Source organism: Oenanthe melanoleuca, chromosome 13 (assembly GCF_029582105.1).
Source record: "Oenanthe melanoleuca isolate GR-GAL-2019-014 chromosome 13, OMel1.0, whole genome shotgun sequence".
NCBI classification, from domain to species: domain Eukaryota; kingdom Metazoa; phylum Chordata; class Aves; order Passeriformes; family Muscicapidae; genus Oenanthe; species Oenanthe melanoleuca.
In genome coordinates this window covers 13,469,264-13,494,811 of record NC_079347.1, presented here as the reverse complement: position 1 = coordinate 13,494,811, position 25,548 = coordinate 13,469,264, and the positions used below count along the sequence as shown (strand labels likewise).

Genomic DNA, 25,548 nt, shown 5'->3' with positions numbered 1-25,548 from the left:
GAAGAACTTAATTTGTGAAAGAGCTTATTTAAGGACTTTTTTATTTTTTTCCATTTTCCGTTTTCCACTTTCCATTTTTTTCCATGCCTGATCCACACTAAATAAATTTAATTAATTATTTATTTTAAATTCTTGGCACTGAGTGTTTAAGTTTAGAGACTTGTTCTTCGAATAGAATCCACACAGGAAGCAGGTTGAAACAATGTCAGTGCACATTTTTATTACAGTGAAAACAGAAGGCAATGTCTGACAATTACTACAGCATTAGCAGATCCAGTAAGTCAGCTGAGGATCAAAGTTTGCACAGAGAGACCCCAGTAAAAGTGACAAGGTTACAGATGAGGCACAGTAGGATGGCCCCTGCGTCAGTGAGAGCAGTGCAGCTGGGGCTTGCCTCATTTCCACAATGCTCAGACTCCATAAGGCCTTATAACAACATCACACACTTTTAAGAAAGACATTTCACTCCTCTGAAAGATTATTAAATCTGCTGCAAAAAAATATTAAAATGTGACACAAGCTTGAGATCAATGGTTTAAGTAAGAAAAATGAGACTGGTTAAAACACAGTATTTTAAAAAACACTGTACTTTTTCTTATTTAAAAAAGGAAAAACAGGTTTTACGATACTGAAAAGTTCAAGAGTACAAAAATATTTACCTTTTAGAAATACCCAAGCCTACAATCACATAAGTCTCAAAATAACAATCTTCATAAAAATATGGCCACCTATATTTAACTCAAGTCCTCAAACCTGTCCTATGCTGATAAAAAGGGCTTTATTGAGAAATTTAGTTACATCTAAACAGTACTTCTTTAGATTAACTCTGTAAAAGTAAAAACAAGATTAAATACTGCTGTTAATAGAGAAATTGATTGAAAAGGATAAGATCAGGAGTCACAGGACACCCTCATGCCATGTAACATCTATGGAAAAAGCATAACTGCAGGAAATTAAAAATAGTATTTCCATTCCCCAAAGCATCTTGAGTTAATTGCACAAGTTCCTTGCATTTGTTATAAAGCTTAATATTTGTGCTTGAACTTCAGGGAGAGCCTCATGCTTATGCAAGAGCCAGCACAAGACAACCTACCCTGAACTCACACATTAGAGATGAGACACTGTGCTTTTGTTGGCCCTTATAGAAGATGAATTTATGGAGGATAAAAATCAGTTTACCAGGTCTGATAGACTTTAAGTGACCAAGAAATGCACATACAGCCAATAAATACAAAAATAAGAGGAATTACCCTCTTCAAACAATGTAGTGTTCATAAAACAGTAGTAGCACAACTCTGAGCTCAACATTTGTCTTCATCCAATATAGATTTTCTGAACTTAAAAAAGCCCCAAAGGACCAAACATGCATAATCTGTAGGATTTGTAAAACAAAACACTGTTTTTGTTGTTGTTCAGGTTTTTTGTTTTTTTTTAAAAACCCCTGTGGTCCCAAATTAGTCCTTTTGCATTTTTAATAGGTGAACATATCCAGTACCAAAAATCAAATTTTTGTGAGCATCAAATCGCCTTTAAATTTGTAAATTGTACAAAGGTTTTGTGAAACCTTTTACAAACTGCAGTAAGTGTCCTCTGAAGGTGCAGAACAAAGTGGTATATATTCAAAGGAGAATTAAATACTTTGAGAAGAAGAAAAAAAAACCAAAAACACCACCCCAAGAGATCTAAAAAAGTGCTTATGCCCATATACAATGAAAAACCTGAAAGCTAAAACTTGCATGGCATGTTAGGACAGAATCACGGACTTGCTACAGCTCACTTTTCTGTTGAAAGTGGGTGTGTCCCACCAGAAAGTCAGCAAATTATAGTCCTTACTCAGTGCTCAAGATTTCCCCCTTCCCCAAAGACACTGAAGATTCACAAAGCTGAGGGTTTTGGGTGGGCTCAGGCTTTATGAAAAAGCAGCAGCTTTTACAGGAAATAGGGGATCCCCAGGTCCTGGGAAAAGCAAGTGACATCTGAAGCCACTCTGATGTTATGTTTAAAACCCCTGTTGTTACAGGGAAATCTATGCTCTGCTACAAATGAATTCTGACTCCACTTAGTCTATGGGCTTTGGTCACAGATTTCAAAGGAGGCCAGGATCTTTCTTTCAGGTTTGAAAGGCAGAAACCCAGCTCCCCTTCCTCCAGTCAACACAAAAAGTGAGAAAAAAACCACGTTTGCTATTTTTTTCCCCTTTCAGCAGCTTTCATCAAGTACCTGACTGCCTGGAGTCATTGCTGTATTATTTCTAAGGCTCACTTCCAGCTTACTTGTGTATAGCACAGACAGGCCTCCATTTCTAAATGGGAACTGTCTGCCAACATACCCCAGGAAACAGGACACTGAATTACAGACTAATAGTCCTACAGGTAGACAGCATCTGATCAGTAGACTATGTAATTTGAGGACAGCAGCACAGGGGATAACAACTATGGTGCAGTAGCTGTTGGGTTTTGTTCATTTTCCTCTGGTAGAAAATGCATTTTGAGATGATTTTGTTCTTCTTTCAGCCTCTCTGAGAGGTGTGTCATTCTTCACAAAGGTGTTATCAGACTTTTAGGACTCTCCTTGGAACTCCTACTGCCAGTGGCTTGTTTCCCATTTCTGAAACTGAAAGCAAGTAAAAGACTGAGAACATTTTCCAGGGTGTCATCGGACACTTTCCTATAAGCACCACTACAGTAACCATGTTACACTGCTAATATAAACATTAGATGAAATACAATGCCCTGTACAGTGTGCCTTGCTGGATGGCAGCAGCAGTGCAGCAAACAACGCTTGAAACTTGAACATCATTCAGCAACTATAACTCAGTTACTTCAGGCTGTGGATGCAAGAAGCCTCTGAGGGGAATCTGGTTTGACTCTAGGATTTCTAGCTACAGTTTGTCAACTGCAAAGCTGAAAAGCCACAGGTGAGACGTGTAAGATGTCCCTAATTGTGATAAAGAGCAACATGTCCTTTCTCAAGGAACCTGGCCTAGGAATTTTTCTTATTTTGAAAGCATAATGACATCTCCTTATACTGACCAGGAATTAGATGCAGGGAATTCTAGATTTTCAAACTGTTATGCTTACAGGGGCAAATTCTGTTCCAATACCAGTCTCACTGAGCTGAATAGTGGCTATACAGCTGCTCTTTGGTTAATTCAATTTCCCTCCAATGCTCTAAGAATTTTTCTCACACTGTTGAGGATGTGCATAGATCTGAGTGGAAATGTTTGCTTGGGGTATCCTAAATAGCAATGTTGGTGGGACAAGAGAACTGTCATTGCTTACAGCTAAATCATATAAACCAGAGGAAAATCTGTCCTGGCCTGTCTCTGGCTGCCCAGAAAGAGGCCGGAATGTTGAAATCCTGCATTTAATTTAGGATAATATCTAAAGAACTTACACTGGAAGAATGAAGGGTCTCATAATGCATATAATCCTACTAAATGTTTAATTTAGAATAGTACCTAAAGAAATTACACTAGAAGAATGAAGGATATGCATATAATCCTACTAAATAAATAGTTTAAAGGAATAGTTTAAATAAAGAGTTAAGGAGACTAAATGATATAATAGGATGGAAAGTGTCTAGAGATCTGAAGCAACAGCCTCAAGGTGCTATGAAGGTCAGCCTTGCTTTTCCAGCACACATCAGCTCTCAGGTTTAGACATTCTGGTGAAATTTTATGATGTCATGATCTGTCCAATTAATAACCCAAAAGAAAACAATCTGAAGTGCACTTTGAAAGCTTTGAAGTTTTGCAGTGGATCTGAAGAAACATGTTTCCTGATTGTGAAAAGGGACTGTGTTCTGAATTCCTGTGAAGCATGGGGATGAAAGAAAGCTGCCTTACCATTTCACCTTCAGCATCTGCTCAAAGCTCTCGGGCAGTGGATTGCCATAGCTCTCTGGGAGAAACAGGGTAAGGATCCCAATCAGCACAGTCAGGCTTCCCATCAAGATATATGGTAGGAATCTGTCATAGGCACCTGGCAGAACACAGAACATTCCAACAGTAATAATGTCCACAATTGACAAACCCACATGTAAAGTTTATATTCCAGACATAGCTATAATACAGAATTTTTTTTTGAATAATTAGCTGAAAGATTCATCAATATCAAAGGTGAATCCAAAGCTGAATTACATCTATTGCCTGCCAGCAGTCAAAGGGACTTTTCAATTTTAAAGCTTTGACATATGCTCTTGGATGGCCACACCTACCATAATTTCATGCCACCCCCCACATTTGTGTACCAACTAAAAGTTTGGGTACTTTTTTTTGTTTGTTTGTTTGGGTTGTTTGGTTTTTTTTAATATATTTTCCAACTGGAATAATCAACATCTTTGCAAGGCAATAGCTCTGCTGGAGCCTTCAGTACCACACTGCCATCAAGTACCAAATCCTCTGTTAAATAATACAATATGAGGGAATAAAATTTCTTGTAAGCAATGAAGCACTCATCACTGCCTAAGGTCAAGTATCCTGTTGGGCTGATGCAAAAGGGAAGAGACTAAATCAGCTGAACAGGTCAGTTACAGACCAACAGCTCATTAATGGGGAAATGCTTTCATGCATTCCTTACTGCAAAGGGAGAGAACATCAGGCTTCCCAGGACACACATGAGGCTCTGACCTTAGTCTACTCAGAAAATTATTTTGAACTTGAAAGCAGCAGCCTCTGCCAGCAGCCTCAAGCTGGCACTACAACTGTTTAGGCAGGATGCAAGATCTTCAAGTCACAACAGCACAGCAATGAAAGTCTTTCAGAAAAGGGACTAGCTAAGAGTTAAATTATTGATGATAGAGCAAGTACCAAAGTGGAATTCACAGCTTTATTTTATAGCTGGGATAGAGCAATATGCTTTATAATGTATGGAATAAAGTCAGATTAAAGAGAGGACCTCTGGATATGTCTCCCAGAGCTGAAGTGATCTGATCTCCTCTGTGTTTTTGAGCTGGATGAACTGCAAGGTCCTAATTTAGCTGTAGCAAATAGTAGCAGCTGACAAATTTCTCCCTAAACCTCTTAGGGTTTAAGAAACTATTATGATGTCTGGAACAAGATTTCTTAAAGACTGAGTCCATGGATACCTGGGAGAAAAAAAACCCACAAACCCACAAAAACAATCAGTAAAAATGTTATTTTGTCTACATTTCTCTCTTAGTGCTGCAATGGAGACTGAAGACCTTAAGGAGAGTCACAGTACTGCTGACCCTTTTACTCTACATTTGCACTGTACAAGTATGAAACTACAACAAGGTATTTCCATCATTTGTGGCACAGTGTGGTCCAGTCACACTGGAATGCAGAGGAGCATTAACATAACTAACACTGATTAGTTACAGATAGTCATGTCCTCTCCACTATGCTGGAAGGGAGAATCAGCACTAACTCCTCAGCAGTACACCAGCAATGGTCTGTCAGAGCCAGCAAAGTCATGTTCATGCTGTATCAAAGATCTCAGCAGGAAGCAAGACTTGTTAGGGGCAGAGGGAGTTGACATGAGTCCAGTGATGGCAGAAGGAAATAAATCATGTGTGATTGAAATAAAGAGGAGATTGAGCACTCCAAACTGAACAGTAGGTATCCACAGATACTTTCACCCTTAGTCCCCTAACCTCTATCACTCTTTCCTGTCTGCAACATGAGGAATATTTTTATGCATTAAACAAAAAAAAAACAAAAAACAAAACAAACAAAAAAATATTCATCGGTTAATATATGTCCATCAGTCAGAATGTGATGGCATTGAATGTCAAAAAAGCCTATGAGGAAATCAATAATTCTGCTTACAGAAATACTAAGCAATAAGAAAAAGCAAAATTAATTAATGTTGAGGTGACTGGCTTAGAAACTAAAAAAAAAAAATTTAAAAAATCTCTTCAAGTAAACACACCTTCATGCTACTTAACCTGTATGTTTTCCATTGTTACTTTAGAAAGCACAAATCCTGGGAATGTTTCGATTCCCACCTGAATTATCTCCCAACATACCCATCTCAGGATGCACAGGGACAGTACCATGCAATGAATTTCCTACTGCTACCTTTCCTTACTTGCAAGACCACACCTTGCCACACTCTCCTGGGAAATTAACTAACTGGCATCCCAAGATGTGATTATCATTTCAGCCACTCTGCTTACACAATTTTTAAATGTCATCATTGTATTGGACCAGCTCTTACTCTCTTCAGTGATACATGAATGGTACCTAAAGGAATGAAGTGCCTGATCCTTCTGTGAAGCCCAGGACACTCCACTTAATTTCTACCATATGTGACAGTGAACTCACACCCAAGCTGAGAGAAGGAACTGAAAAGACAACAAGTGAAGGTACTTAAAGCTGAGTCTGCACTGCAGAAGCTCAGACAACTTCTCTGGGCAGTTCTGTGGTGCAAGGCATGAAAAATGATATCTCACCCAGGTAAACAAAGTAAGGAGCAATGATGCTGCCCAGCCTGGAAGCCGTGGAAGTCGCTCCGACTGCCATGTTTCGCACTAGTGTTGGGTACAACTCCACATTGTAGACATAGAGCATTGAAAATGCAGCTGTGATGCCAAACTTCCCAAGCATCACCAGTCCAACAGAGAGGATGTTAAGTTCTGGAGTAGAAAAAACAAAATCAAGGTGAATAAACAATACCCTGTGCTTATTACTTGTATTACTTTTGCACCCAAAAGACTGTATTGCTGCATTTTTTCCAAAAGGTCATGATGTTGGCACTTTAGGTTTTTTTAGTTATACAAAGTATTAATCCCACCCCTAGATGACTCCAAACTCCCCACTAATCATAATGTAGATGCTCAAGTTATTTTGTATTTTTCAGACTTTGGTTGTCTTCAAGTAAAACAGCATTCTTGAAATGGAACAAAATTCTGGATTACACAGCAATAAACTACAAGCTTGAACCCTCTCCTTTTTTACAAAATCCTGTAGAGATTTACACACAGTGGAATCTGGGTGCAGGTTTTGTAGTCTGGAAGCACAATCAGATAAATCACAGAACAGTTTTGGGTTTCATTTTAGAAGCTGCTTCCCCCTGAACTATATAAAGGTCAGTAATTTGACACAATAAATGACAGTTGAGTGTGACTCAGCATATACAAATGAAAAAAAAAAAAACAAAAACCTAAGCCTACAAGGGATCAGCATAACCTTGACTTCAAATTCTAAATTTGATCCTGGTTTCCATTAATTTTGCAGAACTATTACATAGTACCATATTTTGAATGTTTCATATACTTAAGTCCCATATGTAATTTTGTACCTGCAGGAACCAACTGAATGAAGAGGACAACACTTCCCCCTAAAAAGAAGGTGCCAGATAGGGAGTAGCGCCGTGGGAAGAAGCGGAGGAGAAGCCAGGCGATCACATAAGCTGGAACTTCAATAACAGCCGAGAGGAAACAGTTGACATAGGCATCTCCATGCCAGTCTGGAGTGCTGAGGGACAGGCCAAAGTAACCAACTGATGTGAAAAACCTGAGAAAAGCAATAAAACCAAATTATTCCAGAAACAGCAGTCTCTGAACGCCTCCAGCGTTGCCTCAGATGTTGTTACAAAAACAGGATATCACAAAGCACCACCACAGGCATTGTGGCTTAAAAAAGTCTCAGTGGCAACCCCCTCTTTCTAATTCTGTCATCCCATCCAGTGAGCATATCCACAGCAGCTTGAAGACACCTCAGATTTCTCTGTCCTTCCTGCATACACTACACCAAGTAAAAAGCTTTGTGGCAGCTGTTCACAAAGGCTTTTCACTGCAATGGACTCAACGACACAATGAAACTCCTGCAAGCTTCCCAAGCCAACTACATTCCTACTTGTAGCTGGTGTCAGGATCTCCCACCCTCAGCAGTTCTGTTGTACTTTATTTAATCTTCACAGAGAGCTGGATGTTCAGGTTTCAAATCTCAGGAGTGCCTTACCAAATGTGCTAGCCAGTTCCTTTCTGCCGGGGGGAATATGGACAGAAAAGAGTTCTGGTTTGTCTATATGGCATTATTGTGTCCTCATTTCTTGTGGCTGCCCCAGGCAAGGACCAGGATCTCACTGAGATGGGCACAGTATAGAAACAGAACAGAAATGCTGGCCATGGGTCTGGCTCTTGTTATGTTACTGAGTTGCTGCCTTTGCTTCAAGAAGAACATTTCTCTTCAAATAGAGATTGCAGAGATGGGACCATTAAAAAAAAAACAACAACCAAACTTATGTCAAAATACACAAGGTGTTACATATAATTTTCTAAGTATTTTACATCTGAGTCAAGGCTACTGTCTCTATATTCTTGTGTATTAATGCAGTGTGGGTGTGAGGACACTGAGGGCCATGTACCAGCCAAGGACCACTGCAGCACGGCTCCGAGGCTCAGGCTTATTATCTAAGCCCGTGGCATGTGCCCTTAAATCAGAAACTGTTCTATTGCCTGGGTACTTTAGGAATACACATTTCCTTACCACAAAAGTAATGACATAATAGTAATAGTTGCAATGTTTCGGGTTCGAAATAGGTCCAGAAGGATAGCCTTCTGCTGCTGCTGAGGCTTCGAATCCTGCATCTGAAGGAAAAAGGAAAACAAAACCAAAAAAATTCCCACACACCTAAGAGTATAACAACCTCTGCTACCCAAAATCTGGGCAGTTACGAAGTTACAACTACCAGGGGATAACTGGCCAGCCCAAGGGCCACTTGTGCACCAGGAAGCACAGTCCTTAGGTGGAGCTTGTCTCTGTACCCAGCTGCACTCATGGGAGCTTCCACTGCACCACGATGATTAATTAGAAAGGATTATCCGCTGACCAGACAGACGAGTTCACATTCCTCAAGGATCTCACACAGTACTTCCAGAAGTAACCTCATTACCAGAGGCATTTTTCTGTCCATTCTGTGCACTGTCCATTCAACTCTTAAATCTTCGTAAGTGATGTGAAATGAATGTAGGAATTCACCCAGTTTTCCTGCCTGCCAGCACCCTGACAGGGAGAAGAACAGATGAGATTGGTGAGGTGGCCAGGGCACATAATAGAAGTATCCACCACTTCAGACTGGAGATGAAGGGTCTATTTTGAGCTTGAGGCAGGAATCTTCTGAGTGGTATTAGGGTGCCTTTCTGCCTGCACACTTTGCTCTTGCTAGGGCAAAGCCAGAACCTGTGGCCAGGCTTCCCTCAGGCCCAAAGGATAAACCACCCTGCTTTTCCCTATAGGACTATCCAGGAGATACTCTTTCCTAGAACAGATTATGGTTTCCAATCAGTCTTTCTATTAATGTTAATTATCTTCCAATGTAAGACTTAGCATGCAGACATCATCCTCAGGCTTTTTTGCACGGACACTTTGGCACACAAAATTTCCATGAAGCAGGTGAGTGTCTCCTTGTTTTAACAAAATATGCAGGAATGATAAAATGCTGCAATCCAAAAAACTCATCCTCAGTTTGAAAGACATCTGAGGCCTGATCTGTGAAGTAAGGGAAGTGCTTTTCCATGGTTGGTGTAGAATGAGCTTCCCATAATTGGAGCATGCACTTCAATTTACATTAAAACTTCCACTTGGGTAAGAGATCTTCAACCAATACATAAGTGTGACAGCCAAGTGATGGATCCTGCCCAGGGGAGGGGTAACTCGCAGCATCTTTGTCTTGCAGACACTGCAGAGGAGCACAGGGTGCTTTGCTTTCTTCTCTATCAGAAACACAGACACAAAACACAGGCGGCAGTACAAGGCAGTAACTTGTAAGGCAGTAGAGGAAGATCCGACCTACAGACACAAGGTCATTGCTGACACAAGTCCGGAGGTGTCTTTGCACAAGAAAAATGTGCCTCTTTGTGAGGAGGTCCGGTGAGGGCAGAGCCAGTAGAGGGCGAGATGAGCACAGGAACCATCCCGCTGTGTCTGTGCTGCTCCCTGGCTTGCTGGGCTGCCAGGTTTGCACTAGACTTCTTTCTTTTAACCAACAGATATGAAATACAGAAAAAACCCACAGTTTTGAAGAAGAGCTTGATGTTCTTCACTGTCTTCACTCACATCGTGGTTTTCAAGTCCCCTTGTAACACTCGGGTGCTTTTGCTGGTTTGTGGAACCTGAAGAGTCCCTCAGGCTCCACACAGCCCCAGCTCATATGGGTGCTTATTTAGGGTTCCCCACACAGCCCCCCTGCAAAGGGCTGTTGCTAAACTGCAAACCGCTGGTAATGCATGAAACTGAAACGGGCACAAACACATTTTACTTGGGTCTTTGCAGTGCCCAAAGGATGAAGCAATCTGGGTCACCCTTGCTTTGAAAACCACAATAAACCACTGCTGAGGAAGAGAATTTTACTGTGAAAAGCAAACAGATAAAACCTCCCTCTGTGTTCTCACTTTGATCTCAGTAACCCAGCACTTACCGCAGGCCAACAGTCACTGCCAGCCCAAGAGCTGCTGCTGCAAACTAGTTCTTTGCTGGCATTTCCCAACAAGTCAACCAGCCAAATGGGGAAGTGCTAGCGAGGTGAAGTACCAGGATGTGTGGAACATACCTCTGCAGTATCGAAAACCACGGTTGGGGCTGGAATGCCATTTATTTTTGCAGCCTTTTGGATAATAGCTTCTGCCTCTTTATATCTTCCCTGGGAGATCAGCCACCGAGGAGACTCAGGAATGATCCTGTAAGTTTCAGAATAAAAGACTCAATGTTTTCCCAAAAGCAACAAGTTATAAATAACATATTTATTGTGCCTATGAGTTACACTCAGTTCTCACAGATTGATTGCAGCGGGAGACAGCCAGCACAGAAGCATGTAGGCAATGTAATTCAAACATATGGGACCTATTCTCATGCTAAAGTAGATACTTTGTCCTCAGTGGTTGTTTTCTAAGGAATAATTGATGTCCACCAGGTGTCACCAGACAGACAGAAAGGATGGGGGTAGCTTAGCCAGTGTGAATAAAAAAAATTCTCAGGAAACTGCACACAATGTAGAAATGCTTTAAATATGCACAGTGTGTATTTAAAGGTCTGTGTCATAGGAATCTTATATACAAATCTCACCATGTTACCACAGCTCTGAGGCAGATTCTCCCAGGCAGAGAGCAGGGGCAGTGTCCCCTTGCAGAGTTGATGACATTTTGTAATCAATTACAGGTACATGTTGAATGAATTAACACCAAATACAGGACAGAAAACTTTAGCTTTCCTTAACTAAATCCTTTGGCCTTAACAGATACTATCTTTCTCCCTTTAGCCAGCAGCACTTTTTCCTCTCCTTGGAGAAAAGCAGATCAGACACTCCTTTTCTGATGAAGCCTAAAGACTGACTCAAAGCCAGGCAAATAATTACAAACATCTGATCTGATCATTAATCTCTAATGGGACTTTCTGTAAGATGAACTGCCTCCACTGCTCTTCTTACTGGGAAAGCTGAGGCTCTTGAGACTGCAGAGATAATGAAGGAAACCTGGAGAATTTGGAAGGGAAAAGAGCAAGAATGGTACAGAGCAAAGGGATGTGCAAGCCACATGGCCCGTGGAAGCAGTGGGTCCACATGCCAGCATGCCAGCTAACACCAACCTGCCTTGGCACAGCTTTGCCAGTGCATCTACCCCCACACAGGCCCCAGACAAAGTGCCCACAGGAAGTTTTTGGCATTTTTAAGCTTAAGCTCTTAAAAGTTTTTTAAAAGGCCTGGGAATTCCCAGCCCATAAATTTCAAAGCAGGACTCTGAAGCCATGCCTTGGGGACAAATGTTCTGTGCCTCACAGTGTGTCTTCTATAGCAGACATCTGAGAGGCTCCCAAAACCAGCCTCTCCAGAAAACAGCTGCTTGGTGCAGAGGGAAATGCTGCTGTGATGGAGTTTGAAATACTTCAAGTGAAATAAGCAAACTTACCCTTAAACAGAATCAGACTGTCTTTAAAATCCAATGAGAGCAGAAGTGGAGCTGAAAACCATTTTAAAGGTTTGGTTTGAAGTCTAATTTAAAAAAAAAAACCCAACTAACAAACCATCAGCAGATACTTGTAACAAGACTGGGACATTCAGGAGGTCTTTTAGACTATAGAAGAGTATGTTCAAATCACTTAACTGTTATAAAGATGCCAGTTGCTCACTCACAGATATAACTTTTTCAAGATATCAAAAAAAAAAAGGAGTTCCCTGAATAATATGAAAGAACTCTTCCTGTTATGAATTATCTTTATTTTAAGAGTGTGAGTGATGCCTTGCTTTTCCTCTCCTATTTTCAAACACTTGTCCCTTCAGAAAAGAGCAGATGCCCAAGGCAGCAACCCAACAGGGCTATCTGCCCTTCTTCTGTCCAGTGCTTCTGTCCAGCTAAAAAGAGCAGGGCTTCAAGTATACAGACAGCATCTCTAGGCAGTAGCCGACTTAAGATTGGCAAGAAAAACCCAAACAAAAAATGTGCCCTCAAGGCAAAGCCTTCTCACACGGTGAACAGAAGAGTGTCCCTCCTCCCTGACCCTCTGCCATTACCCAGCACCCAGCACAGAGAGCATCAGGCGGGAGGGGAGGTGGGAAGGGTGGCCTTGGCATGGACTCACCACCAGAGTGGGATGCAGAACAGCCCCGGGACAGTGAGCGCCAGCAGCAGCATCCGCCAGTCTCTGATGAAGTAAGCAAACAGTGGCAGCAACATGTAGCCAATTGCAAAAAATATGCAAACTCCTAATGTAGAGAATAGAATACGAACTGATTTGCCAAGAATTTCTGTGCCTGTTTAAAACAAGGGAGGTTGGATTAGCATTTTAACTCTTTGTTTTCAAGCATAACTAAATACTTTATTGCATTTACAAACAACAAAAAAAAAAAAAGCTAAACAATCTTAGAATTGAGCAGCACAGCACAGACCCGCCTTTACAGAAAAGCTGCTGGGAGTATTTGGAACCTTCAGATAAAGAAGCTACTTCTGTTTGCTTTGATTAATGCACTGGCAGACACAGATATGGACAGGCAGACTTCCAGGAGCCTTCCCCACATGCTCACCTAGAACACATCCTGCTCTCTAACTTAACCCATCCAGATTTAACTGCTGAGCACTTCTGGAAGAACAAAGGTCTGAGCACAGCAGACTGACATGGGAGAGAATGATGTGAATTTACAGTGAGGTGAGGTGGAAACAAATTTCCCACCTATTTTTTGGAACAGAAGAAAGTTTGGAATGTTGGATCAGCACATCATGGGCTGAATTACAGAACCAGGGAAGATGCCATCCTCTAGTAATGTTACTATTCCAGTAGCCAGGCAGCAGTCAGGGAAAGCATCCTGCAGCCATTGCACCATGCAACAACCTAATATTGAGTAATAGAAGCTGAGACAGTTCTAAGCCTTCAACAGCACCTAAATTCTTTTACAATAAACCAGCCAGCCACTGCTTAATAGAATCCAGTGAAGCCCTCAGGTCCACCTCACTTCTCTTTGAGTTCTCAGCTCCCAGTCTACAGAGCTCTCCTTCACACTAGGAGCACTGCAAGGTCCATTAACTGCCAGAGTTTAATCTGGGCTCAATTAAAACACAAATGACACTAAGCAAACAGGAGAGCTACAAAGTGTGGAGAGTGTACTTGGGCTGTGTATCATGGCAAGAACTTCAACATTTATTATTGCAGAGAAGATGGGAAAAAATACCCAAGACTGGAAAACCCTATTTGACAGTTACATGAATTCTCATTTCAGAAACCTGGAGTAACTAAATAAAGTCACAGTAAAAAAAAACCTGAAAATAAGAATTTGCTGGCTAAAATGAGTGTGTGGGAATAAATGATACCATCTTCCTCTTGACTTGCTCTTCTTTAGAGGGACTTTCTTGGGAGAGGTCTGATACTTGAAACATTGGTTTTAGCCTGTTAAATGTTACATTATAGTTTTTGTCAGTTCAATGCCAGTATGAGATGAGGTCTCTCCTGCCTCTCCTCTTCCCTCATTCTCCAAGCCATGGAGCAACAGTTATTGGACAATACCAACATACCTTCTCAAACCTTAGTAGTGTTTTACAGTCCCAGAACCTGAACACAACAGTTTTAAGCACAGAGAACAACAGAGAACTAAAGCTAAGAGAAAAAATTCACAGCATGTGGTTGAAAAAACCCTAACATTGACTACAGCAGTTCACCAACAGCTCAGGAAGGAACTATTTCCATGAAGGTGGGCAATAGTGCAAAGGGCAGCATGAGCCTGGGTGGCTAAGGATGCTGAAACAGGGTCTGAGCTACACATGGGGAGGCAATAGGGGTTTGGATATTGAAAGTTTGAATGTCAAGAGAAACCTGCGCTGAACTTGGAAGAAACCACTGCACTTGGGGATGGAGGGTGCCAGGGCTGCAGCACAGCCAGGGTCAGTGGGACCTTTACAGGTGCTAGTGCCTCTGCTCCCCTCCAAAGCACAGGTCAGCCCTGCCTGCTCTTGGATGAAACAAGGGGAGCATTTCCAGCACATCCTGTAATCAGCATGGGCTTTCTTAAGGAGTTACTTTTCTTTTTATAGGTATATTCTCCTATTCAGTACCTCTATCATGTGCAGCTTCCTGGAAGCTCCTGGGTTTGCCTTGCCACAGGCAGAAGTCACAGTGCTTATGGGGACTTGCTGGCTATGGAGTGTAGGGTGGGGTGGACCACCCTCTCTAAGTACCTCCCTCCTTACCCACGATGGTCAGCTGACAGCTCACTCAAATGAGGAAGCTAAGGTCTAAGTTAGTTTAGATTAGTCCTGCCCTTAGAACCAGCATCAAGGCTGCTGGGGAATGGCCAGCACTGTTGGCAGGTGCCCCAGGAATCTGCCTCTCTTCTCCCTGGGAGCCAATGCTGCTGTGACAACTCTACAGAGGAGAGGGTGGCAGAAGAGACAACACAATGGGGCAGGGGCCAGCAAACAACAGCTAACCAATTAAACAAGCCTAATGATAACAGGGGAGACCCAGTCCCCTCTCCCAACAATAGGACCATTTGCCCAGTGGGATGTTCCTGGCTCTCCTTTCCAGCTTTGCTTCCACTGAGCACCAAGACAGCATCCCAATTCATATCCAGCTGTGCCCCACATTCCCAGGGGAGCTGGGAGCTAAATTTCTGCCTGATCAGAACCTGCACCTCTGTGCTACACAACACCCATGTGCTTCCACAAGGGTTTTCAGCTTTACCCAGTGCTGTACCTCCCAGTCTTCCCATGGCAGGCATTTGCTCCTGCTCCATCAGCTCCACACGAGAATTAAACTACCAGGACAGTGGCAACGGTGACAGCAATGGCAGGAGCAGTTACAATGATGATGACAACAAGGCATCTCCCTGCTGACAGCTTGACCTTAATCCTCCCTGCACCACAGGCAGCAGTGACTTGTCACTGGCTGGGGACACAATGCTATATCTTCTTAATAACACTGACTTCATATTATGCTCTTCTGAACTATTTTTTCCCCATCAAACCTCATGAGGTAGGAAAGACCAGCATTTACTAGTCATGTGCAGTTTTAATCTAGCTCACATTACAATCTACAAATTGTAATGCTGACACCAGGGGTTTAAAAATGACCATAAATATATATGTACACACTTTAAAGACAGTGCTTGCAAATCCCAGTTTCCCCCCTGAGACCTGCATTACTCATTGCCATAATTTGCCCATGAAGTTGCCTTTCCTGAAACCCCCATGTCCAGTGGGAGCCTCTGTGGGACCCCTTTTCCCATAGAGTCCCTTGCTCCCTGCAGGGTCCCTAGGCAGCAACTGTAGCCATGCAGCTGCTGTGTCTTCTTCCCTACACTCCCCATAGAAAAGAAAGCAAACCTTACCTTCCAAAATTTAGGACTTTATCACTGATCTCAACACTGAGAGCAATGACTTTATGGCTAATGGGGCTTTGGCAGCCACCCAGCTCCTCTGCTCTGGTCCCCCTGACACTCCCTGTGCCTGGAAATTGCTGGTTTGCTCCAAGGCTTTACACTCAGGTATGCACTGACCTCTCTGCAAAGGGTGCACAGGGAGGCAGAGATGAACACAAATGCCATCTCTATCTCAGACCTGCTGCTGCTAAACCCTGAACGCTGCCTTGAATGTCTTCTCCAAAGAGGAATGAAATGGATATTGATTTATACTCTTCCTGCTCTCTCCTTTTTTTTTTTTAAACCTACAGAAAGTACAGGATTGAACAGTTGCAGAGCAAAAGAAATTCATACTGGCCTAAAGTAGGAATTTTACCTAGTGAAGATTTACCACTGCCCAATTAAATGATCCAGGTTCAGAGGGGAAAAAGTAACATCATATTAAGCAAACATTTAATCTAATGCAAACATATTCATACCCAAAATGAAGGCCACCACGTAGTTAGAGATCTGTCCCATCCCCACAATGAGAAAGAGCACTGTGAACATCTCCCAGCTGGTGGAAAAGATCTGCAGGAAGCTGAAACCAGTCTGCACCGCCATTGTCAAAAAAAGGATATTCTTCCTGCCAAACCTTTGGTGAAGAAAAAGATTATTATTGAAACAGCATGTATTTGTGGTGGGGGCTATGTAAGAGGGTACAGGGGAGAACAAATATCCAATCCCAAGTGATGCATCTTAGCACAACCTGAAGTTCTGTTCATCCTAAAGAATTTGATTATTTTCATATCCACTAAAAAATATTAAAATTTCCAGGACCCATGAGACCAACAGAAAGAAAGGTTATGAGCAGAAACTTCAGAGAGCCACTAGACAGAGATTAAGAAGATTAGGCAATAAAATAGGGAGACACATGCAAACTGCAAGCTACACACATGAAAGTTAGGAAATGATGGGTTTTAGGCTACTGGCATCTATACTTTGCAACACCATTGTGCTTTGAATGTGCTAAATAGCTTTATCAACTGGTTTCAGTCTGAGTTGCCGAACATATTACACCCTTTCTCTCACCTGCTTCTCTGCATTAGGATTACATGCCACATTGTGCTGGAGAGGCAGGACAAGCTCACATACAGGTTTTCATACCTGTGGGCACAGATGCTGCATGGGCTGCATTGCCTGCTGCCTGCAGCAACCCTTCACTTGGGAAAGGCTTCTGGAGCAGTCATGGGGAAACTGCTTAGCTATAGGCTCAGACCATAACCCTTTACTGACAAAACCCCCAAATAATCCCCAAGGCAATGCAAGAAGGCACAAGGGGGGCTCTCAGTAGCTGTGCTGCCACAGGCAGCAGGGCACACACACTTCCTCAAATGCTCCCACTGGGCAAATGGCAGCACTAGGATTTAGTGATTATCTCATCTCCCTTTCAAACAGTAACACCAACTGACTTCTGCCTGGGGTAGGAGTCAGACGATTAAATTCAGATCACATGGAATTTAATGCTGAAGGCTTTTGGATTAAGACTTCCAATGAGTTTTGAAACCCCTCCACTAAGCACCCAGAGGAACACTGCTACCTTATGACAACTTCATTCCCAGACAGCAGTCAAAGGAGGATCACAGATCCCACCATGTGAGTATGGAGATGGGGCTGAGGGCTGTGTGGGGGGAATGTATATTCTGCGTGCAACATTTGTAAGGCCAAAACCTCAACACTGCTGAGACAATTACCAAATGCCTGTAATGTTTTTTTTTTGCATTTATATCTACTTAGTGAGATGCTATGACAATTGCTATAATTTTGAGGTTATCTTTTTTTCCTTCCTCTCATATGTCCTTACTCTATTTCCACCAAACCATCTCTCCTATGCAGAGATGCCATTCAAAGGGCAAGTTTCTATCTTGCAGCTCTGACAAGGGATTATCAGTTAATGTGCAACAAAACACAGCATCTTTTAAACTACTAAAAAGGCTGGATAAAGAAACAAATGGGAAGTGAGCTGTGAAACAAATGGGAAGTGAGTTGTGAAGGGAAACCCACTACATCATCCTGCAAAGCAGCCACATGGGCTCCTTGTGGAGATCAGTCTCTGGGCTCTGATGTGCCCAAGAGACAGAAATCCTTCACCTGGGGTAGACCACGATGGGATTTGTGAAGAAGCCAGGCCAGTTACCTAATTTTGATCAGAATTCAGAGTACTGGAGATTTCACTCTTTTGTCTCTCAAAAACAAATGCCCCAGGTCTGCCGTGCTGTGCCCATGGCATTACCTGTCTGAGAGCTGCCCCGAGATGAAGGAGCCGATGAGGACCCCCACAAAGAAGAGGGAGGTGGTCAGTGGGGCTTTCCAGTCGTCCTCACACACCAGGTTCCACTGCAAGAGAAAAGCCTGTGCTCAGATACAGCCACAATGCTGCACCCAGCCTTGTCCAGCACAGGGGCTGCTGGTTGGAGACACACACATTTCCCTGCAATGGAATTCTGTTTCCCCATACTGGCACAATTTTCTTGGTCAAGGTCACTGTTTGAACACTCTGCTTAAAGCACAGGAAAAAGAAGGGTAAGTGATTGCCTCCCCAGGCAGCTCTATGAGGCCAAAACAGCAGCAGCTGATACAGCCCCATTACCTCTGAAGGGGGTGAGCAGCCAGCAATGCCAAACCTGATGGGAGCCCGTGTGTGCAGCTCAGAGGCTGCCCTGGACCTGTTTCCAGTGCAATCCTCCCATCATGTACCCACCAGACCCCTGGACCTGGCTCCCCATGGTCCAGATATTTCCACCAGTGAACCAGAGCAATGGAGAAGGGTAAAGAACCACCCCAGCTAAGGACAACTTCCAGTTTACCTCTGCCAGCACAAAACCTGCTGCATCTCTGTAACTTCTGGGGCTGACAAAACACATGTAAGAAGATGCACAGAATGAAATCTCTTTTCTTGCACTGACATGTTACCAAATTCCATTCCACCCTATAACCTGCACCAATGACTTGCCACCCATCACTCACAGCCTCACGACTGCAGCTGGCTGGGGCTGCAGACTTAGGACAGGAGCCAGTGTGGAAAGTTCCACCTAAAACTACTCATAATCTCAGACAAGGTTTACAAAAATTTAAATGGAATCATGAGCCTCTGTGCACCGCTCTGCCAAGGTTTGTTCCCTTTCTGATGACTAATCTCCTGGCTAAGGCCAGGAGTACTTAGGGAGAGGCTTCAAACATGTCATTCTCAGATCAGATAATTCTACCACAATGGTAAGCTAGTTAGATCACAGATTAAAGTATGGCATAATTTTAATAATTAGCTATGCTAGCGAGGTCATCGCCCGCACAGCAGTCACCCTCTGCTCAGAGAATGGATGGGCCAGGCACAGGCAAAGGCTTGGTGATGGAGCAGAAACCTGCCATCAGAGCTGCTCAGACTCCTCACCCAGCTGCAGGCAACAAGGAGCAACTCTAGTGTTACAGAGACACTCAGGTGCTGTCTGATGGCACCACAAGCCCTGCCAAAAACAAAACACTAGTGGATTGGTGGATGAGTTTCACTGCTGCTGCAGAACAGGCAGGCAAACTCCAAAACATGCAGGAAGGTGGTGTGGTTTGATGCAGTTTGCTTTGGACTGTAATTTAGGAAAGAGATGCAATTAATGCCTATTTTCAGACAAAACAGAAGTATGCTGCCAACAGAGGGGAGTCAAGTACTTCTGCCCTTTGCCCAGCCTGCAAAGTAACACCAGCTATACAACAAAAAAAGTTGAGGTTAAAAACACAGCCCATGCCTCTTCCCGAGGAACACACATCTTCAGTGCAGGAACAAGGAGACTTGTGGACTAAAATGTGCCTCCAAGACTTAAATCTGATTAAGATTTTAAAAGAACCCCTCTGGGAGAATTTTCTATAAGGTATTTTCTTGTCCCTGCTGGGAAGGGAGAGGTGGTGAAGTGTGGGCCTGTCTGGGCACACATCTGCACTTCTCTGCACATGTTTTGAGAAGGTGGAGGTTAGCATGTGGGTCAGTGGGGCTCTGGAACGTTCAAGGATGCTAGTTGTGAAAAACAGATGAAGGAATCTGGTTCACCTGTGAAAGAAAACAGATTTCTGTGAAGAAGGTCAGTAGAAATCAAGTCCAATATTTACACCAAACAAAATTCATCTACAAAAACCATGGCATTCAAAGTACACTGCAGTGGTCTTTACCACATCCTGCTGTGCCTTCCCTTCCCCACGCTGGAAAACTGTTGACCAACAGCATGGCAGAATGTGCAGCTCATCCAAACTATTGCAATTATCTGGGTGCTGAGCACCCTGCTCTGGGGCCACTAGCACAGCACCTGCTCCTGGACCTTCAGACTTGAGTTGCTCGAGGTTAAGGATCAGTGTTTTCAAAATGTCTCCATGGTGCAAAAGGCACTTTGGCTGTAAGATAAACCCAGGTAAATAATAACTTGCCCATGAAACTGCATTATCTCCTTGGTGCCAAATGTCTCCTATCCACATGTTCACTTCATTTTCTCCCACAACATACTGCACACCCAGCAAAAATTCACTGGGTGAGTTTTTGAGTTTGGGTGAATCTGAAAGAACTTGACCTGTTCTCACAGGGTCAAGTCTTTCATATTTGGGGGATGTGTAAACAGCATCAGCATACAGCAGCTGGCTCTCCAAAGAGGGGTTACTGTTTACAGGAACTCACTGCATTTGAGCAGAAAACACAAAAACATATCAAATCCATCTGACTTTAAGTATACCTGAAGCTGCTGAGTGAACAATCCACCTATTTTAGCTCAAATATCACATGGTACCTAAACAATACATCCCTACTCTACAGCTACACCTCATCTCCAAAATTCCAGCCTCCCATCCCCTCTGACTGAGGCTCATGCCATGGTCCTGCACAAGGATCAACCACATATCAACATGGTAAGGCTTCACTAGTGCTTCAGTGTAGAGGGAAAAGTGAAATGCAGCTTGTTTGACCCCTTCCTCAGAGGCTACATCCATCACAGACAGCACCAAGCACACCACGGCCACAGGAGCTACAGCCCAGCCACAGCTGGACTGCCTACAGCTAGGACTTCCAAACTCTCTCTACTGGGCTAATTATACATTAACCAGAAAATAAGTAACTCTGTAATGTCCCTGGCAAAGCAGACTGGGGAACAAAGTTCATGTAAGATCCCAAGCAAAGCCTCTGAATGCTAGGAATAGGAGCTGCTCATGAGCACTGTTACTGAATCACTTTATTCCCATCAAATCCCTACAACCCTTTCCAACAAGCTCCCAGCTACTGGAAGAGCCAATTCTGCTAGGTGGTGCTAGTAGGAACACTATAGATGGATGAGCTTTCTGAAACACTGACATTTCTGGAGAAGATGCCCTGATTACCCAAAGCATCCCCCCTGCCAATTAGAAATCACTAATTAACATCCTGGGTACAACCCATTCACATCAGAGGAGAAAACACTAGTGGAGCCTTGTGTAAATGGGTGGGGCTGCAAACCAGGGAAAATCTGAACTTGTTTCCAAGAATAAAGCTGATGATGAATAACTCAAGAAGTGTTAATTATTCACAGATGGCCCCATCGTGCTCCCTGTGAACCAGGTCCAGCAATGAGATCAGGTCTGCTCGGTGCACAAGTGACAAGCACAAGCACCTCTATGCCTGAGCACAGGGTGGGCTTCCAGGGCTGGGCAGGGCTGCTCTCCACTGATGGAAAAAGCCAGAACAGAACAGAACAGAAAAGACCTTCAGATACCTTCAAACTATGGCAATTCCTGTCCAGTCTCTTCCCTCTGCCAGTCCCAAAAGCTTCTGGTTTCTGCCTCCACTAACATCAGTGCCAGGGCTGGGACAGGGACTGAGCAGGATGACACAGGTGACAGACCAGTAGCCCCAGCAGAGCCTCTGGCACTCACCCTGCCCTTTGCAGGGGCCTCAAAGTGGTGTCTGGACATGCCATGCCCCAGTGGGGGAGAGCAGCTCAGTGTGTCCCCAGGGAGCAGTGCTGGGTGCCAGCCTGGCTCAGGAGACCAACTGGATCCTAATGCCTACTCCTAAGGGCAAAATCAGTGCTTGTCCTTGAGCCTCTAATTCATGTTTGATCTGAGCATCATTATCTGGAAATAAAAGAAAAGTAGATTAAGTTCCAGAAAAGAATACCAGTGTAACAGCCCCCATGAGCCTGCCAATAGGAAAAGGAAACCCTGCAGCCCCTTCATCTTAGCGAAGGGATCACTCTTGACCCCACAATGATTCACATTTCCACTTGCTCACCATTGCACTTACAGCCCCTTTCTTACATCACCCTGGCCCAAAGATCACCTGTGCACACATTCACTTTTCCCCATCATCTCCATTTTAAGACCATGAAAATGACTCAGTCTGGGATTCTGTTCCCAGTATTTAGCATGTCCTCACAGACCAAGCAACACAGGTGCTGAGCTGGCATCTTCCACTTCCCTTCAAGCAGCACTAATAACAGGATTTAATGTGACTGAACGAATCAAGTGAGGTCTCCAGCACTTAATCCTGTACCATCAAGTTCTGTTCTTCAACTGAGTTCTTGAACTGAAGCTGTTTCTTCACTAAGCTCTTCTGATGGCATGTCCTGGCTTGTCTTTCCTAATACAGAGAAAAATGTTGGGTACAAAAATAAGCATCTCAAATTTGTCTAAACTGCCTCTATCCAGCATTTAATCAGTGCCTGTTTTCCTTGTTTTGAAACCAAATTCTGATTTTTTTCTAAATGTCCATGACAATTTTGAAACAAAACAAGTAACCTTCTTTTCCATCTGGCTTACAGATGGGAACCTGGCACTTGGTTTCCATCTCTGAATGTACTATTGCCTCTCTGGCACGCCCCAGGCCCCGTGGCAAACCCCACTGCTATGTCCCATCTGAATCCTGCACAGAATGCTTGTTTGGCATCTGCCAACATAAATTATTTACTGTTCCTTAAGAAGGATCACATTTCTCCCCCTTTTGCTTCATTTACTGCCTCTCCCAGAACAAAACAGAAATTATAATCAGAAATTACAAAACAGAAAATTGACTCCAAAACAGAAATTACACCAGGATGAACTGGCCTCTGTCTGGCAGCGAGAGTGGCATTGTCTGTGCCAGTGGTGGTCACCAGGCACCTGCCATGCAGCTGTGCCAGCCTGTGGGTTATGAGGGCAGCAGCCAGGCTCCTGCTTCAGTTCACCCATGGCCAGGAGCAGGGCAAGCTTCCCATGAACCCCTGCCTAGATTTGATATTATGAGGGATCTCCAGCACCTGGGTACGAGTGCCAGGACAAATAGGAAGAGTCACGTGTGCCAGCGACTTCCCTTTGAACAGGTGACAGGAGGCTGACAGCTCCTGCCCACACCCTGCCTGCCTGCATGTGGCTGAGCTGTGTCTGCACACTCCCAGCACAGACCCTCCTCCTGTGTCCTCAGGGCACAGACTCCTTGCCTCATCATCAAAACCTTTCCTGGCTGTGCCATCCCTCGATGTTTTTTGGTGGCAGATGCTGCTGCTGAGTCACAGGGACTCGTGAGGCTCCACACCCATTCCCTCTCACGCACGCCGAGCCAGCAGTGCATGGGGACGGTGGCCCTTGGCTGCCCGGGGCACGCGCGGCTGCAGGACCACGGAGCCTGCCAGTCGCCATTGCCTGGCATGAGGGTGAGCCTGGTATTCCCTAAAACCCTTACATAACGAAGAACAGCACCACCACTCCTGCAGTTTCAGAGGAATCATTTTCCTTCTCTAACGGAGCTCCACGCTCCGTGGCAGCCCTACAGAATAGCACGTTCCTGCCACCGCATCACGGCACGGCCAGAAGACCCAAACGAGTGCTGACATCGCCGGCACCGCTGATGCTCCCACACGACAAAGCTCTGTACAAATGATGCCACTGCAAACCAAGCGGACAGCCTGGCTGCAGCCAGGTCAGGTTCCCGCAGGACTGACCACGGCACCTGCCTCCCACCAACTGCAGCGCTGACGGCCAAGGGAGCCACTGGCATTCCAGGGAGCGAGGCCAACGAGGGTCCGCTCTGCTCTAGCCCCAGACAGGCTGGGTGAGTGTTTACCTGAACGTGTCCATGTCCCCATGCAACGCTACACTGAGGACAAGCAATTCCGTTACACAGAAAATTTACCGGAATGGTCAGCGTGTGGCAGGAGGAAACCACCGGGCTTCAATTTTCAGCCTCTGACTCCCCCTCCACACAAACCTGTCTTGGAGTAAAACAGCCTGGAAAACACAGATGGAACGGGGAGGGCGCGCGGCTCCTTCGTCAGCCTTTACCTCTCGCATCCCTCCCGCTCCTCGCAGCATCGTGCCCACCCGGACCCCTTCCCACTGGCACTTCACCCCATGGTTCCTGCTCCCTGTTCGCCCTTCCCCAGACAGAATGACAGCCCCGGCCCCGGCACGGCCCGGGGTAGGGGTGTCACCGCTCCCGCGCACCTCGGTGACGATGGTGGAGTGATAGACATCGCGGCTGTACTCCCAGCCGTCCAGGCACGGCTCCTGCTCCAGCGCCTCCAGCTCCACGTCGGAGCCGGGTCGCAGCCCCAGCGCCGAGAAGTTGGCGAGCGCGGCCAGGCGGTAGCGGCGGCAGCGGCTCGGCGCCTCCTGCCCGCCCCGCAGCTCCAGCGGGATGCTGGCGTTGCGCCACTCGCCGCTCAGGTTGGCCCCGCGGGGCACGACGCACCGGTGCTCGGGCGTGCCGGCCAGAAACACGACCGACATCCCATTGAAGCCATTGGGAATGATGCTGGCGCTGAGCAGAAAGAAGACGAGGCGCTGGAAGCGTCCCCATTCGCCCAGGAAGGCGGTGGCCTCATCGTAGTCACGCATGACGAGCGCGGAGCTCCGGGGGTCTCCCGCGGAGCCGCGCGTTCCGCGGTCGCGGTGCGGGCGGCTCCGCCCCCGCCCGGCCCGGCCCCCGCGGGGCGGCGCGTCCCGGCCCGGCGGTCCCGGCCGGAGGGGACCGGGGGACACTGCGCCAGCCCCGGGCTCTGCCCACCCCGCCTCCCCGCGGCATCCCTGGGGCCTGCCCCCGGGCACCGCTGCTGCTCCGCCGCCGGCCCCGGCGCTTTCCTTAGGAGGCGTGTCCCGTTTTTTTCCATTTATTTTCCTAGGCAGCCGCAGCCGGAGCGGAGCGGGTGGTGGCGGGATCGGCGGGGCGGGACCGGGCGGCTGCCTGGCAGCAGCTGCCGGTGCGAGATCAGCGCCTGGTGGGAGCGCGGCAATGGCTTCGCCGCCCCCAGCCTTCCCCGAGCCCTGAATTCCTCCCTTCGGGGACCCAAAGCAGGCTGTCCTCTGTATTGCTGCTGCAAGATGGAGGCACAGCATCACACCGTTCCCGGTCATCACGAGAATAGTTAAAGGACAGGGAACGGGAACAGCGAGCCATCAGCTGGGAGCTGGCGGGGCTGCCAGCGCCGGCGTGCTCTCTCCCTGGATCACCCCATGAAGAGTAGCGACGTCAGTAATGGGAGCCCTGGTACACACTAGCACAGAGGAAAACCAGGGCCAGACACAGCTTTACGAGTCAAACGTTCTCACAGCCCCTGAAATCCCGTCCATAATACAGCCCAGTGTTTTTTCCCAGCAGCGTTTACTCTGGGCAACAGACAAGGTCAGCAGTGTCTGCTCAAGGAGCCTGTAGCAGCTCTGGCCTGGAGAGAGGAGCTTTTTATATTCCCACCTCCTATCCATTTACTATTCGTGCTCTACACGTGACTGGCTT

General features: G+C 45.4%; 1 protein-coding gene across 1 annotated transcript; it reads right to left on the bottom strand.

The window, feature by feature from the left end:
• Positions 1 to 194: 194 nt before the first annotated feature.
• SLC22A4 (solute carrier family 22 member 4) lies at positions 195 to 24,748 on the bottom strand. The gene is made up of 10 exons (XM_056502454.1): positions 24,261 to 24,748; positions 18,076 to 18,179; positions 16,283 to 16,437; positions 12,539 to 12,710; positions 10,518 to 10,644; positions 8,456 to 8,556; positions 7,266 to 7,480; positions 6,418 to 6,600; positions 3,848 to 3,983; positions 195 to 2,613 (listed from the first exon to the last, which is right to left on the bottom strand). The coding sequence occupies exons 1-10, from the start codon at positions 24,651 to 24,653 to the stop codon at positions 2,538 to 2,540; spliced, it is 1,662 nt and encodes a 553-aa protein (XP_056358429.1). The 5' UTR covers positions 24,654 to 24,748; the 3' UTR covers positions 195 to 2,537.
• Between the last annotated feature and the right edge of the window lie 800 nt (positions 24,749 to 25,548).

What these genes read in the sequence shown, in the direction of transcription:
- SLC22A4 (XM_056502454.1), bottom strand. Translation starts at nt 24,653, where the DNA reads ATGCGTGACTACGATGAGGCCACCGCCTTCCTGGGCGAATGGGGACGC. An exon ending in TTCTGCATCCCACTCTGGTG is followed by an intron (nt 10,645 to 12,538) that starts GTGAGTCCATGC and finishes TGAAACTTACAG; the next exon opens with GATCATTCCTGAGTCTCCTC. An exon ending in TCCTTACTTTGTTTACCTGG is followed by an intron (nt 3,984 to 6,417) that starts GTGAGATATCAT and finishes GTGTTCTGCCAG; the next exon opens with GTGCCTATGACAGATTCCTA.